The following is a 19,789-nucleotide window of genomic DNA, read 5'->3' on the forward strand; positions in this document are numbered from 1 at the left end:
CTTGGCAATGACGCCTTCTTATCTTCAAATACGATATGCAGCAGCCATAACTATATACAGCAGCGCAGGCTTGTACACAGAATGTCTATCGTAAACTATATAACATTAGGAGCTGTTCAAATGTAATGCGGGCAAATGCGCCTTATTTGTATTTTTTCACCAAACGCTCGTTTGTTTTTTGCAGTTAAACAATCTGCGTTATGTAAACCTGCGACCTGAGGGCATTTTTTATTCGGGATAGTTTGTTGGGCAACATTGATCTTATCCGCATGCATTCCCATCATGCCTTCGCCATCGGTTGGAATTATCTATATATTCGCTGATCAACGCTAAGAGCTTCCATCTTTGTACATCTCCAATAGAATATGCGATGTTTATAGAAAGTCTGACTGGTAGCTCTATACAGTATATACTTGATTCATCCATCTAATATCTTTCAGCAAATCGTTTCGGCTTCTTTCCAGAAAATGTTCCATAAGTTACCGGCCGTTTTCCAGGTATTAGCAGGCCACTGCTATATGGCTCAAAATGAGAATTGTTATTTGTACATAAGTGTTCTCTATTTCTGGATATATTCCTCTTCTTCTTCTTCTTCTTATTATTATTATTATTATATGTTCGCGTTCATATAACCGCTCTTTTTTCTAGGATGAATTTCACCCGTTTATCGAGGCGCTGCTGCCTCACGTGCGGGCCTTCTCGTACACGTGGTTTAACCTTCAGGCGGCCAAACGGAAATACTTCAAGAAGCACGAACGACGGATGGGCCTCGACGAGGAGCGTCGTTGTAAAGAGGACCTACAAAACGAACGGCCCGAGGTCAAACACAAATGGGCCAGCAGACTGCTTGGAAAGTTGCGCAAAGACATAACACAGGTAGGTAAATTCAACTACCTATATACATACGTGAGTGCTAACCAAAACTATTTGTACGGCAGCTCAATGGAATTCGAATGCCATCGTAAACGAAAAAGACGATATTTAAAATATTCTTTCTTTCATCTCGGACATCGGGCTTCTCAAGCTTAGACACTACGAGATTATTTGTGGAGAAAAAAACGATCAAGTTATACATTGTTTTGTACCGGGCCGTATTTGCATACTGTGGCTGTTTTCTACTAGATAACCTGGAAAAATGGGTACACTTTCTAGTATTATCACAAATCATTTTTCCATTGAAAAAATTAATTGGTATCTTTCAAGGTCAGAAGCTTAGGAATATCTAGTACGATTTGCGGTGTGATGAATTTTTATGCAAGTGACAGACAGACTTATTTAATCCTATACGTCCTTCCAATCCTGTCACAGGACTGCCGGGAAGATTTCGTGTTGGGCATCACGGGCGCAAAGCAACGGCGCCAGCTGTGCATCCTGTCGAATCCCGATCAGAAGGGCAAGATGCGTCGCATCGACTGTCTACGGCAGGCGGACAAGGTATGGCGGCTGGACTTGGTGATGGTGATCCTTTTCAAGGCGATCCCTCTCGAATCGACCGATGGGGAGCGTCTTGAGAAAAGCCCGCACTGCCGCCAGCCCCACCTATGCGTAAACCCATACCACATCAACGTGTCCGTCCGGGAGCTCGACCTCTACCTCGCCAATCACATACGGCATCACGGTGAGTCACGTGTTAGATGATGAGCAATGTAATTTCACGTGGGGACTGAGTGGCGATCGCAAAAGAGAACACTTGCGGTTCCTAACAGTAACTCAACCTAATTGTATGCCAGTGTAGAAAATTTGTGATGTTTTTGACGTATATTTACGTTTAATCTGAATATAAACAGTGGATACTAATTAATCGGTAAAAATCATAAGTAAAGATTGAAGTTCATGTCTGAAGCAGACCTGTCTTCCAAAGAGAAGCAGCGAGTCTTTCTTTTATTGTAGCACATTTTAGACCAAAACCCAGCTAAAAAGTTTTGATCTGCTACGATTTTTTTCGGCCCGTCCGGAAACATAGTCAAAGCATCTTGAAAATGATCTCATGTGGAGGATAATTCCGTCATAGGGCAAGTCACAAATAACGTAGCATTATACAAGACAACGAATCACGAAGGGTACCGCTGGCTTCCACAATTGCTACTGTTCCACTTTTTATTATTGCAATGAGCCTAGCTATAATTGTTAATTCACAGTATGCTCTTCTGGACCAACGAGAACTCTCTCAGACGGGGAGACGGGACAAGAATGGTTCGAGACATTGACGTTTTCTTTACGTTTAATTGCAACTACGCCCAACATATTCTGATGCAATGTTAATGACAGGCCATAGAGATTTGTGACGCCATTGAGACTCAAGGCTGAATAGCCATATTTTTCCAGTGCTGGGCGAAATTCGCTGCCTATGGCCCGTCACGACGAAGTTGAAGGTATAACTGAAGTTACGGTGCCAAGAGGCGGTATCATTATTTTTCGCTGATTTTGCAACACGCAGATTCACAACAACAACAACAACAAAAGATTAGGGCGACGCCTAGTGATAGGATAGGCGCGATAACTTCGTTTATAAATTTCGTTTTGAGAATGTACGCTTTGTTTGCTCGAGGAAGAGAAACGTAGAGGCTAACAAAGTGTGTGAAAATCTTTATAGATGTTCCATATAGTTTACTGAGTCGGTGTGTGATCGAAGCGAGCGAAGAGATCGGTGTAGTGATCATATGCGTATCGAAGTAACGGCGTCCCCTATTACTGCGCAAGAATAGCGTTCGATCTATATCGAGCTCGTTATACTGTGAAGTTATCAATTTTTTAAGCTTGATATCAGTAGACGATAGATACTCAGTAGCAATTTTGCGTGTGTGTATATGTGTATGTTCGAAGAAGAATACAGTATGCTGCTATTAACAGTATAGGTGGCTTGGTATTCTTATGAAGTAACTAAATATTACGACAACGATCTAAAGAGTTAGTTTTCGAAAAGATAAATAAGACTAGCCAATATCTTTCATTTAGCCTACGTAATCCTGTTTCGCTGCGCCATAAAGGGCAGGATTACCTCGTAAAGCTAGATAGGAACGTTCGATTACGACGCTGGTCTGCCTTTTTGATCACTTTTGCCTCAAACATCCAAGCGACATTACTTATCGCGTTCAAACATGATAGTTATACAAGATTGCATATACTGTATTGCTTAATTAATGCGTAATTCATTGAAAATTGCTATCGGGATTAGATCATCATAAATTACCACCAAAGTACGTTCCGACCACGAACGATCGAACAGAAGTAACAAATAGGACGGAGAGTCAAGCAATTACTACATCCAATATATATACTATTTTATACGTGCATATATATACTACGTATATCTATATACGTATGCAAGCATGCGACGTTTGTAGAGAGCAAAAAAGCGCTACCTAACGAGACAACAATATCATACTGATAGATCAGTGTGTATTTTCGCCTGAGTTCATGCGTCGTATTCAATGAAGCATTGCAGAAATGTCAGTAGGCAGTCGTTAAAATCTGCATCTTTCTTCTATAAACCGAATAAGAACAATTGCTTTTGCGATCATTCCTCGTACGAACTCAGATAAGGCGTCGGTTCTTATAGAGGTCCACGAACCGGAAGGCCTTCAAGGAATGGATCCTATCCTAATCTGCTGTTTTGACTGACGAAACAGGACGGTACGCAAATAAATTACAACAAAGGGAGGGGCACTCGCAATAACGAACAGGAAACAAAGGATAAGATACGGTGAGACGGTTACTGAGTATTTGTCGTGTGTGCCGACGCTTGTCCATGAAGCGGTCCGACCGACCGCCCTATCAGGCCGAAAAGTGTGCAGTGTCTGCTTTCATAGATCAACGTTGCCGGTCGTTCTACACGTGTCAGCTGATTGGTTGGCAAAAAGAAAATTGCGAACGATAGCGACTACTTATAACGACAGCTGAAAGCGACTTTGCATTGCTACTGTTGTCAACGGCGGTACAGCATACGGTGATCCTAAAGGCACTTCAGGGGCAGCATGCCTTAAAAGTCGAAAAGTTTAACTTCTAGAAAACATTCCTTCTCTTTCTCTCTCTCTCTCTCTCTGTATATATGCATATATATATAAGCAGCTATATATATGTTTAGCTGCTCGTGTGTGTGTATGTGCTAAAGAGAGGAGCGAAGTAGAAAGAGCTATCTAGCAGGTTGAGCAAGAAAGAAGACACGTTATGAAAATTGCCTTCAATCAGTCTTGGTTTGTCTATGTTCGTTTCCGTATGAAACTGCAGACGCTCTCCTGGGGATGTCCGTTCCTGAGGCCGACAAAGACGATTGCTGCGAAGAAGAGGATTCGTTGCACGCCAATGGAGTCTTCAACTCAGCCGAACTCTATCGACTCGCACGAACAACCATTGTCGCTGAGGCTGCCGGTAAATTTTAACGTCGCCAAAGAAATCTTACGTTGATCACTACTTTTCAAAGTATATAAATAGCTAACGGTATTTCAAACTTCATTTTGTACGCGGGTCCATGTGTACTCTGCGGACTCACGGCAAGTAAATACCGTCAGTTGTTGAAGTATTATTTTCGAAAAATCTGCTCGAACACCTGTTTTATGCAGGACGTCAGCTAAGCACTTCCGAATACTGACGTTATTGTTTACTGAAAAATCGGTCTGCGTTTAGTAGTTGACCTCTGTTGAAGTACATAAATAGCACGAATTAAACATGGATGCATTGAGAAAATTAATAAAAATGGTAACGCTCTTTTATTCATCGCTGTACTCGTAACATTTTCAAACGTGCAAAGACTATTGTCATCTTACATATTACAGTAATGTATAATATAAAAAAACAATCTTAATTACTATGTTAGCTAATGTTGTTTAGATATTTGCAATATATAATAAGTGTATAATAAGGAACATTATATTTATAACGATGCATGCGATCCTGTTTCTTCTCTCGTTGGTGCCATCTGGATTTCCAGCAGCGGCAGCAGCGAGCTCCTCGGCTGGTGCAGTGTCAAGCTCACAGCCACCACCCATTATCAAGCTCGAGCCATCTAATCCGAATGGACCTTCGTTTTACGCGCAAAGTACTGCCTACGACTCATCGCTTCTCGATCATAGACAAACGCCACAGCAACAGGTGCATCGACCTGCTAAGAGGTTTGTCACACATTCATAATATATGAACTATAAAGTGACGGGTCTGCGTAAATGCGCAGTTAAGCGGCGCATTGATTTAAATCACAATTTGAGCAACCTTGACTATTGTGTCATAAAGATACTGCGAAAGTCCCCGTTGAGAAGCGATTAGGCTATTGCTGCTTTAAGCGGCATAGTTGACATTGCTAGTACCCTTTGATAATACGGAATCATTTTAAGCAGTCGATGTGTTTATCTTGTTGCAGAGCTCGACGGGCATCACATCAAACGGCTACTCAAGGTTCGTCCGGTCAAACGTCGTTCCTCGAGGGGGGAGCTCTGTCGCTTCAACTTGATTCGGGTCAGCAGTCGGTAGTTCAGCTTTACTGCAGCTCAACGGTACAAGGACCACTCGGTACAATTGGACCTCCTAGTGGTCAAGGTTCATGGCTCGATTCATCGGGTGACACGCTACCCCCGTCACCTGGCCATGGGGGTCATGGGACCAGTGGCGGATTCTATCTTACTGCATCGTCCCCGCAAAAACATCACGACGGGCCTCAGCAGCAATCGCAACAACAACCCGATAGTACGTTTACCGACTTCGTCAATCTCGTGTGCGAGGCAAACGGTCCTACATCGCCAGCTGTCTCTCCCGCTGGTGGACGTCTAACTTCGTTCTACTCAGGACCCGGACAGCCCAGTCCTGTGGCGATGCTGCCTCCCCCACCACCGGCGCCTATGGCTCGACCAGTGACGATCATCCGTGCACCGGGCGGCGAATTAGCCTTGCCGCATACCCCCAGTGGGCACTCGAATCCACCCAGCCATTCAAGTCCTTCCCCACCGGTGATGCCAGACACTCCCGAGCATAGCACTACGTCAGGAGAGAGTCCCCCAGGTTAGTTTGCAACGAGCGGCCCACTTGGTCGTTTTGTCCACTAGTAACAATATTTTCGAAGTAGGATGAGGAATTAGCTTATAAGATTTAGAAAGTCAGAAGACTCTTTAAACCGCAGGCCACCTGGTCAGGTGCGAGAAAACAGCAGGTTATGTCCGACAAAGTATATAATTCAGTCACCTAATGATATTAACTATTGAAAAAGCATACCAATAACAAAATTATGGGACAGAATTTACGGAATCCTATACTATTTAAGCAATTTGTACTATGGATTCCATTAGCGCGGCGTATTCAGTAACAAATATTAATAATCGTTATTTGCTTGCCGTGAAACGTGCATAAAAACGTGCTTAGCTATTTATGCCTCAGTGTTACAACTATAACTTTACTTTTTTCCAGCCTTAAGTCATTATATTTATTTATCCACCTTGATTTCAATTGTAAGTTACCATGTTTAGTGTACAAGGCTTCAACCAGTCTTCGTTGCTTACAATAATAATAATAATAACAGGCATCATCATCAAATACATGACAGGATGAAGTAACTTTCCTTTGATGAATGATGAAGATATGCGGTGCTCGGGGCCCCAAACGCTTACCGCATGTCACGGCTGCCGATCTCTGCACGGTATAAGCATACCTGGCGCTATGCTTTATATTTGGCTTTTATCGTAGTTGCTTGAACGATAATATAGGCGTATTAGGGTACAGTCTCCAAAACTATTGCCATGAGATAACGATCCGTTAGGGTGTCATCACTAAAATGAGCCAAATCCAATTTTTAACCGCACTTAATTAGAGGTGCATTTCTCATGCATCATCAAATGACGACATACGACTTTACATCATTCCTGGCCTCCTAGTCCCTATTACGTGACAATGAATATTTCGAAGTAAATTTATTCATCGCTAAGATTGGCAATGTGCTTCTTTGTTCCAGTAGTCTGCACGCTGTCTCAAAATTTGCCCCTGGTAGGATCTTCTGAACAACGGCTACAGTTCACGATGGCAACTGGTGCAAGCGGACCAATCTACCCTGCTTATCCTGACTCTAACTCGGAACCGGGGGATACGCGCTGGGCGACCGGACCTCATGGGGGCCAAGCAGGACAGCAGCAGCAGCAACAGCATTGCTTCCTCGAAGACAACGTTGTCGATTACGGATCCGTCATGTCTGGTTAGTGTTCACATGTGAGTGTTTTATTTATTTGTCTTGGTTTTTCTATTTAATTGAAATGGTTTGCGTTTCTTTTGAATTACTACAACGAGTGGTCTTCGTTTTCCTTGAACGTATACTGTCTTTCTATATGGTTTGTGTCGCTTATTTTATTAAATGTAACATACATACGACTAATCGAAACATTTGCTAACACATATTCCATAATTGAATTAACTCTATCTAACAAAGGACAAGATGTAAACAACTGCTTTTCGGCACCTCGTTGAACCCTTCCCAGATGCTGCAAGCTATACTTGCCCTAAAAATAGTAACGTTATGGCAAATATTGTTGAATGTTTTCTTTATAGTTTGTTTACGACTCTCCCTTGTTATACCGCGTTTTTTGCTGTTCCTGTAGGGCTAATGGATAATGAGCGGCGCGTGGAGTTCTGCGTCGTAAGCGGCGTGTTAAAGGGGGGCGAGAATCCCGATTCCCCCTTGAACTCGCTTCCCAACAGTACGACGAGTGGGGCAGGTGGATTAGGTGTGCAGTTTCCCGATTCGCAGGGACAGTCGCAATTTGCCTCGTTGGAACACTCCCTCGCCAGTCCTGCAACTAAAGCGGCCGCGATCAAGACGGAAGCCGATGAGGCGGCGTAACTCTATCACAAGGCACGCCAACGAAGCTAGTACCATATGTTAGCTATCAGCTGCGCCCCGTTAACGTCAACATCTAATCTATTGACATTGATAAACTTGCACTTTTACTATTCGCGCCGATACAACCGATACAGCTGAATCATTGTGATCTTTCGACCACCCGTATCTATAGGCGAATATTCATATGCCAGCGAGACATTACCTAAATCGGCTTGGCCAATAGGGCGCTAGAGCACGGCTGCCGTTATTCTTTTTTTACAATGATTTCTTCATGAGGTTGTCTCCGAAGTCTCTCGGATATCCTACCACGCTATAAAGATGAGCTAATGCCGACAAAGGTGTGGTCGATAAGTTTAGGCTAGGGCGAAGCCAGGGAACTTTTAGCTTTATCTACGTACTTGAAATAATAATAGTCGTGATCATCGTGGTCAAAGAAACGACAAGACGAAGAAACACTTTGTTCCTTTTACGAATAATGAGGCTATGCGTCGGGGCCCCCAAACATCATCGCACGTGACGGCTGCCAGTGTCAGCACGGCCAATACGGATGTTTCAATAAGGATACGGGGGCCAAACTGTGAACACAGACTAATCTACGTAAGGAAAACTATGTACTACTCTATGAATGATTACCGTTATCATGAGATATTGCATGAAACACACAACAATCAATAGCAATGACGCTACGCGGCGAGGATGATTACTTAGCGAAGTAGCGAGATACTTATAACAAAAGTTAAGCAAGAAAATCCCGCCCCACTTCTCAACTCTCCCGGTTGTGCAGCTCAAGTATTCCTTCCATTATTCAAGAGTGCGAATAATTGATCATATATATATATATATATATATATATATATATATATATATAATCAATCAGTTTCAATCAAACATTACGATGATATACAGACAGCGCGTTTCATTAATTCATTAAATCTATCGAAGACTTAGGAAGTCGTTAGTTTCACTCGGCACCAAACACATTGACATACAACAACAGGTTCATACATGATACATGCTAAAGTAAATCACAGGGGTAAAGATGAAGAAAATGATGTATCTCCATGAAATGGGCATCGAGGATGGCGACGTTATGTATTTATACAACCTAAACGTGTGTAATTGTGCGACGATACAACATAGCGTACGGAAGCTACAAGCTATAAAATTCGCGGACGAAACACCTCTTCAGGACCCCTCTCTCTCGGTAATTAGCCTCAAACAGGCTATTTTGGTTAATTGACCCGTGTTTACATCAGGCACAATGGCATTTGACAACATGTCGAAACGTATTTATTAACTGATAGACATTGTATTCGTTCATATAAACTATCCTTGTTAAATTAGCTGTGCCGGGAAATTCGCTAAAGCAGATTCGACAACGGCTTTGAGCCTATTATACCTACGCATGTCGAAATTTTCCCAGTAATGATAATACACCATTGACTGAAGGCACGTTCAATTGCTCGCAGTGTCTATGGCCGACGCAAACCGTACCAGCTTCTTTTCTACAATACATCAAACAAGAGCATTTACGCGGCATACCGCTGGCCGATTAGGCAGACAGGTAGGACACATATGACGCAATCAAAGAGAACAAAGTACACAAAGGTTGGTTTTTTATTATTAATTTAGAAATAACAGTAATAATAATGGAACGTTTTATAATAACAATCACAGTAATACATTCACAACAAACAGAAATAATGTAAACTCTAACACACAATCTATTTTGTTGTATAATGAACTCATCGTTATTTTTACGTAACTAGCTTTCAAATACAATATTGTCATTACGATGATAAACATATGAGAAAAACACACAAACACACCAACATACAGGAACTTCTTAAAGTTAACCAGCCAAGATGCGTATGGTTACTTTATATTGCAATGAAGTTTAACGTTATTATTATTACTACGATATGATTTTATACCTATATCTTGAAGCATAGTGGCTTTATATATATATATATATATATATTTTAAATATATACATACATTTATTGGGGCGTGCTGTGCCCAACTTGTTGCAATTTCTACGAACACAAAAACAATTTACAATATACAATATGATATAAATAGCAATATATTTGTCAAGTAGGAGGGTTGAATAGGCGTAAGATAGGGAGGCAAGGACTGTTCTACTTGTCCACTCAGGGTACTGCGTATAACAGGAACAGGGATGACACCGGTTGCATTTCTTCGGACGCGTAAATGTATTTTCAATCAAATAGCCATCCGTCGCTAGCACCAGGATATTTGAAGATGGGGTATAGAGCACGAAAATGCACTAATGTGATTCCGATGGATCAGAGTCGATAAAAAAGAGCGTAGAGGTCGACAAAAAGGCAAACAATCGAGAGAAATAGGCAAATTATAGTGTCAAATGATAGGGAAAAATCAATGGTACAAAACTTTTAAAGACGCATTCAGGCGGCGGAACAATAAATCGAGTTGCCAAAGAGTTGCCGTTTGATTTTTGTTGGTTCTTCACATTGTTGTGAACCACAACACAAACGAGCGATAAGAGCAAAACCTGCGACAGTTTGGGGTGTTTACATATATACAAACAAATACTTAGATACATATATATGCACACGGGTATATGGATGAAATATATATATATATATATTGGTGATGTGTAAATCTTCCTTTCCTATGACATCCCCACGCCATCTGTCCCATTTCAATACGAACATATATGGACGACCCATCGCCTGTCGTCCAGCCCATGAACGTAGTCTTAGCAACGTACCTTTAACACCTCCTGTTTATGCAATCTTCACCTTCCAGCTTGCACATCATTCCACCACACGACCTTCCATTCCTAATCTTAAAACAGGAACGACGATACTTGATTTGTACTACGCCCCAAGATCGATCCTGCTCTAAATTCTAAAGAACCTACACCTCCCGAATTAACATAATCGAACCACTGTCTATTACTGCCTCGTTGTGATGAACCTCCGGAGAACGTCTCAATCTTCCATCCCCCTAAATCGAAGGTCCTTTCAATGTAATTAACAGAATTTGCAACAACGAACCCCGACCTTTTCGTTACCTAGCTCTGCAATCGGTTTCCCTATACTCACGCCTGTGTTTTCACTTTGTCTTTGTTTTGTTTCATGCGTGCGCTAGTATTTGTGATAAAGCTAACTATTATAACGTGCTTAACAGTACTTAATATTAACTACTATGACAAAGCATAAGGGTTCTGTAATTTTAGCCGGTGATCGAAACGATCTGTGTCGTTCGATTGATTTGCGAACTGCTGAAAACACACAAGATGCCGATATGTCGGTGTTTTAAAGCGACTCCACTTATTCATCAGAATAATGATAATATTCTTTTGTAATGTCACACATTGTTTTGTACGATGGACAAACAAATAAACAAACAGCCCTAGGTATATCGGACGAAACAGAAAACAGGTAAAATAAGGAAAACAATACATAGTTTACTTATTGCTCCAACGGTTCCAGCGTTACGGAACCGCGTGTTTGCGTATGGAGTGTTTTTGCAATTGCTTAGGCAGTTACAAGTATAATAGATAAAAAAAAAAAATGAAAATCATGTGGCTCTTATAGAGAACCCGGAACATATACAAATAAACGTTTGTGATTTTCGGCAAGTTTTAGCGATCGGTGACTCTGATATTGGGACAGAGTTACGGAGCGAGAGAGTGAGAAATGCATGAAGACGATGAATTAGGCTACCATCTTGCACGTACAGCTAGGATGTAACGCTATGAACGCAAAATGCGGATCCGCCGCTTGCCGCCACGTGCCTGCTAGTAGAGAGATACTACACTCTGTATATAGTGAATTTATTATATTAGACAGTCTTGTGGCACCGACGCAATGGAAAAAGCAAAACTGCTGATATATACATAACTATATATATATATATATATACACAAATATATATATACACACACACGCACCTATAAACATGATGACAATTGTATGGCCGGTCAACATGATTATGACAGCGTTCAAAATTGTAATAACAGCACGTTACGACTTCGAGAATGCTACCGGAATGAAAAACAATTTCCTTCCGAAGTACTGCTTGTGAAGTAGATACAACTTGCGAGCCCGGATTGGGGCCGTCCACAATGATGGTACGTGGCGTACGTAAAAATACAGGGAAAAATCACCCTACGGGCCCTACGCTATAGGACAGACACGAAAATATAGGGCAAAAAAATGAAGAAAATCGTTCCAGACCCTTAAAAAGCGCCTGCCTGTTTTTAAAACGAGTAGCCAGAATCAAACATGTAGCACGTACTATACGACAAGCTACCCAAAAATAATTTAGGTACAAATCTACGAAGGACAACAAGCAACAGTACTTTCACAATCTCCTTAGCGATAACAATAATCATATGATAATGCTATAACTATAACAATGGCAGATCAGTCTACACATACCTACCCTACAGAGACAATAGGCAAGTAGGTCAACTCCTACGAAAGTCTTTCATTAGCAGAAAAAAAATAATGCAATTATTATTATAGCTATTATATTAGTAAGTAATATAATAACGACGTCAATAATGATCACATGTAGCATGTCATAGTATAATGTGGCATATTAGTTCGTTCTTCGATTGAGACTTGTGTCGAAATAAATTACAAACACACTCACTCACTCACACACACACACACACAGCCATCACGACTAACGCATGTCGAAACTGGCAGAAACGCCTACCAGCAACGACCTGATCGAGACCGTTTTGCGGTCCTGAACACTGACGCTGAACGCCGTTAGGCTCGAACAGAACAAAATATGATACAATACGATGATGATGAGTTTACCTATTAGCGACAATAGTCACACCTAACTGACAAAGACACGAGCTATATATACTCACTGTGCCCTATCGTATTGTACGACTGATGATAAAAGCAATACTGATACTAATGCTGGGAAGTTCGCTCCGTAGTGAGTCTAGATTTCTTTGTTGGCTGTTTAGCGGGTAATGAACTTGTGCTTGATTGAGACAACGCATCGATATCGTACTTGACGAGAAACCCATGAAGATGAGAATGTAAACTCTTTAATAGAACCGTAGCTTACCTTTCGCCACAGACATACCCGTAAAGTGTAGGGTTTACTGATTCTAATCGTAATACAGGTTAGGGAACGTATTCGATGTAATGCGTATCATAAATACCGTATTAGTAGGCATAACTAAGGATCACCCATATATTGTGCCTAGTCTATGCATAACCCACCCCGTTTCCGACCGATCTCTCGCAGTGGAACGGTCGTGCTTGCGTTGTGCTCTACATTTCAAAAAGGAACAGAAACGAATCAGTAAATTCTAATACATTTACACATTTTGATCGATTTATTCACGAATATTACGAACCGTAGAGTTGAAGGAGTGTAACTGTTCTTACGTATGTACACACATAATACAATGCAGGGAGACGCAGAGATAGAAGCCCGCTCGCCTGGCTGGACCGTTATTTTAGCGCTTGCCTTCGTAGTACCAGGTCTGTCGCTGGCAAAAGAAAAGTACGTATCAGAAGATTCATCGAGGAATAGAACAGAAGGGGACGGCCCAGTGATGTGTACCGAAAAATAGATTACTGCTCTAGAAGGTACGCGTCACAAGTGCCCTGTGGGCGGACCGAACACGCTCACGCTCTACAAACAAAGTGAAAATCCTCTGGACTATGGATAGCCGGTTGACATTTGGCAGGCTTTTTGGTTACATCTTTACGCTATACGACGATTCTGGGATGTTTCTAATCCGAGTTTTGCGCTGAGAAGTATGTCTCAAACGGGTTCTGCCTTGTGAGAGAGCACTTATAACAAAAGTAGCAATGAAACTGTTGCCATCGATACTTTATGTTGCGGTCCGTTTTACCAACCGTTTCTATCCCTACGTATCTCTATCGTTCCTCCAGCTGGCTCGGACTTTTTGGTGGCTTCCCGCCTTGATGCTGGTAGGGCATCAGTCCGATGTTTCCTTTGAAGGCAGCCACGAATATTTAGCAGGACACAATGATATAAGTACTTGATAATCATGATGGAAACGTGAATTAATTTATGACGAACACACTGAAACTACAATTGTCTGAGCGACGGCAGATATGATACTAATCACTTAATACAACATTCAAGAACACAGACAACCTAGATAGAATCATATATCGATCTAAGCAAAGAAGTAATGATAAACCAATGGAATATCGTTTTTCTATTAGTTCACTATTGGTTTTGTATCCGTTTGTTTCCTGATCGTTTTAAGACGACAATATGTCGACAGACGGAACAGCGTCTAAAAGCAGACGCGTCGCCATACCGTAGCTTAAGCACTACCGATAACAGCAAAAACGACGACAAACAAGTTCGAAGAGAGCCATCCCGCCTTCCCCATACAGTTTGCTACTAGCCCCTGAGACACTCACCAAAGTAACAACGAACCCAACTGGAAAGAGGAATCAGGGGATCGGAAGCATGCAAAAGACAAAAAAAATTGCTTTAGATTTATGATCCACTAATAATCAGTTAGCACCATGTTCTCACACCTATGAATCGAGCGGTGAAAGTGGCGTGATTGGGTGTGACGTTTCCACGCTATCGCTCTCTGGCTTGCAATTTTGATACGTTGTGACGAGAGTTTCGGTTAACGTAACGCTGCTCAATCAGTACATGTAGCTGATTTGGTAGAGACGATTAGCCACATTGTGAGAATAATTGTAGGATAAGGACAACAACAACACGAACAACAACAGAACGACAATAGAGGAAACCTGGTAGACGGAAGCCTGCCGCACTGCCACAGGGAATACGCCATAGACATTACACTCGTCTCATATCCACTCGTCCTCATCTAATCCGAACATGATTAAAGTATGTTGAATTTTGCTATGCACCTGTTAATAGTGTTACCGATACGATCTAGACGTCGTCTAGCGGCTGACCGCGTATTTTTCAGTCTTTCTGCCCGAAACATGACAGCTACGATCTGGCTATCCGCTCCCGTCTCTTTCAGGGGCAAGTCTTTTTCTCGGCTCGCTTCTATCCTGAAACGTTTCAACTCGTTTCAAAATCGACTCGGTACTCTGACCCTATCTATATGGCGGTAATTTCGTTGACTCCTGTCAACTCGTATGTTGCAATATATGTGCTAAACACCAAATGCCGGAATAGATTACCAATTCGGGATAAGCCCTCGTCCGAATCGCCCGCTCAAGTGATTCTACCCTAGGCACAAATATAGATGACTGCCATTTACCGATTTATTGTTGTTATTAACTGATAAATATTTGTTTTGTTAATAATTTTTGATGTTATTATTACTACACTTACTGTTTTTAGTTGATGATGGTAACTTCTTTCGGTTGTTTCTCAGTTGTTGTTCTGTTATTAAATGACAATGAAGCTAATGTTAATGGCTTTTACTTGCAACCGAGATTAACGTTGGCAAAATTGTTGCAGCTGGCGTGCACCCTCTGCTGGCATCGGCAGGCAGGACTTAAGCTACTAGTATACAAGATTAGGTGCTAATTTTCTAGATAGTTTTATGACGGTCTTGGCTACTCTACAAGTAATATATTAATGAAGGGGGTGAAAGTTCAGACAGTGCCACTCCTTTCATTCATGTTTGTTCGATTTTATCTATGCAATAAATCAATAAAGAGTCCGTTTAAACCATGATCAGTATATTTATTTTGCCTAGCTTACCGTTATATATGTATCGCGCCCCTAATTCACACCTTTCGAAACGGCCTCTGATCGCCAGTCGCCAGTCACTACGGTTCGCGTTAGCCAATTTCTATTTATTCAATAGTGTATAGCGTGGGTAAAGTCCATCTAACTGTACCTTGTTGCCCGAGCAAATGGCTTTAGTTAGAATACTCTAACAAAGCGCCTCTCGCAACAAGACAGCTACTCCTCATTTTATTGTCCTTCGGCTCAGCGAGCCGACGATACTTTTCTGTTTTCAGATCCGTCAGACGCCATTGTAGCTAACGATTCGACTAACGTAACTGATGGCCAGTAATGGTTCCGTTCTAAGGCAGCGTTAGGACGACAGAGTCGTTCCAAATGTGATGTCAAGAAATGACAAGTCCAACACTCGCGAAGGCTATCGAGTGTTTGGTTTATGTATGACAAACTGATCCTCGACATACCATGAGCGTGTCTGTACATGCGGAACTAATTACTGTAGGCTTTCTCACCCGACACGACATGTTTCTGTTCATTATTTCGGCCTGATGTACGCGACTATTATGGTTAATTATATCCACGACACAGTTCGTATAGCCTTTGCGGTGTGTGTCCACAATAATCTTTTGTTGTTGTTGTTACATATTAGGGCATTTATTTCGAAAGCGTAGCAGCACTGATGAGAACAACTTCGAAATTGACTTTCTATTAAATAAGGACATGTCTTTTAAATACATTTAAAAACCTACATACGCCAGAGACTGGTACGCTCTGTAGAAGGGATCGATTAACCTGAAACCGTACACTCCCCGATTCAAATCTGCGGGAACACATATAAGAAACTAGATATACTTACTTATGAATTTAGCTGATGATAATATGAGCTAACTGCACGTACTGTTCTCTAAACAGAAACTGATTTATTGTATTCTTCAGTCCCTCGTACGTCCACTATATGCCAGGTAAACTTTACGCTGCGAAGAGGTCTCTGTTAGCATTTACCACCAAGAACAAGGCTGTAGGTAGCTGCATTCTACACGGTGAGAAGACCATGAATCATTTCACAAAGAAAAACCTATATTTTCTTAAATAAATAACTAGTATTATTGCTCTCGGCTACATAACTTCTAAGTGAGAGGGTAGGTGAACTGGTTTCCTCTAACGGAAAAATCAACTTTTGCAGAATACCATCTGTCACTCAGTATTACTTTGACTTGAATCAATCTCAGCCCAGTCGCGACTCTGTGTAATTGCAACGACCATTCCGTTATGCTATCACTCTGGTCACCGTGGCATTTAGGACAGCGAGCGAGTAGTCTCGTCGTATTTTTACCGTACCGCCAGGGAGGGGCAGCCTGGCAGGACACCGACAACCTTGTGTCGTCGTTGGCTTTCTTTTTTCCTTTATCATTATTTACCAATGATACGGTCTGCTTGGAGCGGCTCTTTATGCTTCTTGTCTGATTCAACTCGTACTGGATGGGTAGTCGTGTTGTGTCTGCGTTAATTATCAGTCAAGCTTCGTCTCGGCATTGCTCAACAGGGACCACATTCGCACAAAACTGAGACGTCATGACCACGATCCTCTTACATTACGTCATGCTAACTGGTTGCACTAACGTGCCCACAGCAGCATTACAAATGCCCATAGCTCATCGTTGCCCCAAAGTAATAGCAACAGCATTGCGGTTTGCTGGCTTTCCAATTCGCACTTGTTCTTGTTCAGTCATTAGTTCACTATTGCCCCCCTTCCCATACGCTTCCATCCCCTAACACAGCACGAACTGTCGCGGGCGCGCGGATGCTCCAGCCGTTGGCGCCCACAGCCACTATCAGACTTCTGCCTGTTCTGAAACACGCCTGTTTGAAATGTTGTTAGAGGTTAGTACTGATGGCAGTAAGCGACAAGCGGTTATGATGGAAAACAACTTCACGCTTCCTGATGATGTCGTGATGCGGCGAGGGGGAACGGTATTAGTCTCGCTTGTTGCTTTGATCAACTGTGGTCGGCCATCTGCTTGCTTCCAGCCCACACACGTGTTTCCCCACCCACGATTTGGCCGACAAGGCTGAAGACAGTTGGACATAACAACCAGGAAAGGCGCGTCAACTGAAATTACTAGAAATTTTTCAAAATTATAGTACAGTCCCATGACACAGAAACCGTCTAGTAATACGCAACATCATTCGGATTGTGCACTGCTACAATAGCTGATAGGCTGATTGTGTGCAATCGCATGATGGAGTCTGTGCTCTTCGATATAACTGGAGAGAACGTCCTTTTGAATACACTGCTGGATAAAAGTGGTCGATAATATGTAAACACGGATGGATCGGATGAGATAGAAGGTGTTCGCTCAGCTGGTCGCCGTTGGATAATCTAAAGCAAGTGTAATACCGGATCAGTGTTTTGTTATGGATTGTAAAAAACATCGTTTGCGGCACGACCTGCGGGACCCGTAATTTCATAAAGGTAGGGAGTACTTTAAGCGAGTTGCGGATACATTCATATAGAAGACACATACGAAACATACGAAATGCCGTATTAAAATCCATTCGAGCTTAGCCTATGTAAATCAGTCGATATAAGTCATTAACAGTATAGCCTGATCTTACGCTTCAGTAGACGATAGTAAGCCGGAATCCATTTTCAACTATACTACAAGATGAAGATTCATGAGAATTTAACATGTACATTTTAAACAGAACCTTTAGCTCATCGTCGATATTCTTAACATAGTTGACCATTTAATATTAGTTATCCCATTTGCCCCCTGACCTCGGCCTACTACTTTTTTTTCTATCAGATTAATGTATGACTGTCGTTTAAGGACATCGGGCCTCACCATCATGTATCTACTCCGTTTTCAAACTCAAATCCTGGGCCGGTATCTGTACTCGACTTCGCCTACCAGCTAGAAAGCTGTTGAAGTTATCTTTCTATTTGCAACTCAGTCCACTCGTTCTGTTGTGTTTAACTGCTATTAAAAATATTGTCCGAACCATTTTGTCATCTCCCCCATGCAGCCGCGTCTGTCTACATCAGCTCGTTTGGAGGACCAGTGGCTAATGCTCGAGCGTTTCAACACGATGGTGTAAAGCCCACCATCATCGTCTAAGTAAATGTACATACAAGTATATACATGAAAGTACAATGAAAATACCTTCTTAAGCAACCATGCTATACCAATTGCGCCGTCTCTGACTTCGTTTCTATCTATCCGATAAAAAATGCACAACATTGTAGTGTTGATAGAATGCCAGACGCTGGTTCACTGCAGCGTTTCGTTTTCCCGATGCGATTATGCTTACTAGTTGAACATGGACCCGTACACATGCCATGGACGCGCGTTGGAGATATTGAGGCTATAAAAATGTCGGCATAATATTTGCTGTAGAGGACTCTTTTAATTTGCTTAGGTACTTTACGTGAACAATAAGGCGAGAAGCGGCGATGGCTGCTGGAGTATCGACCCACGGACCGGGACAGAGAAACTGTTCCATCTATCGAGCACTTGCTCTTTCACGAATAAGATAAACACAATAGGTCCTTCCCTCATCTGATCCTTGTTGAATTTTTGGTAGACGTTTTCTATTGGAAACTTCAACATTTGATCGTTTATTTAATCATACTAATCATTAATGACACATAGATATTTGAAGTGGTAAGGTGTGTGTGTGTGTGTGTGTGAACAAAAGGGTCTAAAACAAACTAAATACGAATTCTGCTAAAAGTTGGATTTGTATCTAATAAAGCGCACTAAGAAACTATACCCTAACAAATATGAAGAACTTCCTGCTCTGTTTATTATTTCCGAAAGCTATTATATTGTGTATTTTAAAGCTAGATACACGAACGGGCGGTGCGTCTTGATCGAGGATAAAAAAACATTGCCCAATCATATCACTATTGCATATTTTTTATAGTGCTCATAAAGCCATTAGGCTGTAGGGATAGATATTGCACTGCTACGTATAAAAAAAAGATCTGTCTTCAGCGAGCCGTTCTCTCTTAACTTCGCATCTGGATCTTTGCTGCATTTTCACAGGTCCTAATGTAATGTAGTTTATCATTTTCTACTATGTGTTCGAATGACTCATTGACGATACCTGTAAAGAATGGAGATAAATTAAGATGATTTCTAGTTAACACCTGGCAGATTAATCGATTGTAATTACTTCGTAACGATCCTTGTACGATCCTTGTAACGATCCTTGTTGGATAGGAGGGGTGCTGTGGCGACAACTTTCCGATAGTAGCCGATGGGCAATTACTGGCTAACTTAC

At 41.8% G+C, this 19,789-nt stretch overlaps 1 protein-coding gene across 4 annotated transcripts; it reads left to right on the top strand.

Annotated features, from left to right (window-relative positions):
* Positions 1 to 443: 443 nt before the first annotated feature.
* On the top strand, positions 444 to 15,487 carry NfI (Nuclear factor I). 4 transcript variants are annotated; one of them, XM_022849056.2, is made up of 7 exons: positions 444 to 876; positions 1,309 to 1,618; positions 4,228 to 4,368; positions 4,928 to 5,108; positions 5,354 to 5,988; positions 6,932 to 7,182; positions 7,569 to 7,660. In XM_022849056.2, the coding sequence occupies exons 1-6, from the start codon at positions 763 to 765 to the stop codon at positions 7,171 to 7,173; spliced, it is 1,623 nt and encodes a 540-aa protein (XP_022704791.2). In that variant the 5' UTR covers positions 444 to 762; the 3' UTR covers positions 7,174 to 7,182; positions 7,569 to 7,660. The 4 variants fall into 4 exon arrangements, with proteins under 4 accessions (XP_022704791.2, XP_022704784.2, XP_022704799.1 ...); XM_022849049.2 differs by having other exon boundaries at positions 445 to 876; positions 4,931 to 5,108; positions 6,932 to 7,168; positions 7,569 to 15,487; XM_022849064.2 differs by having other exon boundaries at positions 446 to 876; positions 6,932 to 7,168; positions 7,569 to 15,487.
* Positions 15,488 to 19,789: the final 4,302 nt, after the last annotated feature.

Source organism: Varroa jacobsoni, unplaced genomic scaffold (genome assembly GCF_002532875.2).
Source record: "Varroa jacobsoni isolate VJ856 unplaced genomic scaffold, vjacob_1.0 scaffold_148, whole genome shotgun sequence".
Lineage (NCBI taxonomy): Eukaryota > Metazoa > Arthropoda > Arachnida > Mesostigmata > Varroidae > Varroa > Varroa jacobsoni.

What these genes read in the sequence shown, in the direction of transcription:
- NfI (XM_022849064.2), top strand. Translation starts at nt 763, where the DNA reads ATGGGCCTCGACGAGGAGCGTCGTTGTAAAGAGGACCTACAAAACGAA. An exon ending in CAATCACATACGGCATCACG is followed by an intron (nt 1,619 to 4,227) that starts GTGAGTCACGTG and finishes ATGAAACTGCAG; the next exon opens with ACGCTCTCCTGGGGATGTCC. An exon ending in GTGCATCGACCTGCTAAGAG is followed by an intron (nt 5,109 to 5,353) that starts GTTTGTCACACA and finishes ATCTTGTTGCAG; the next exon opens with AGCTCGACGGGCATCACATC.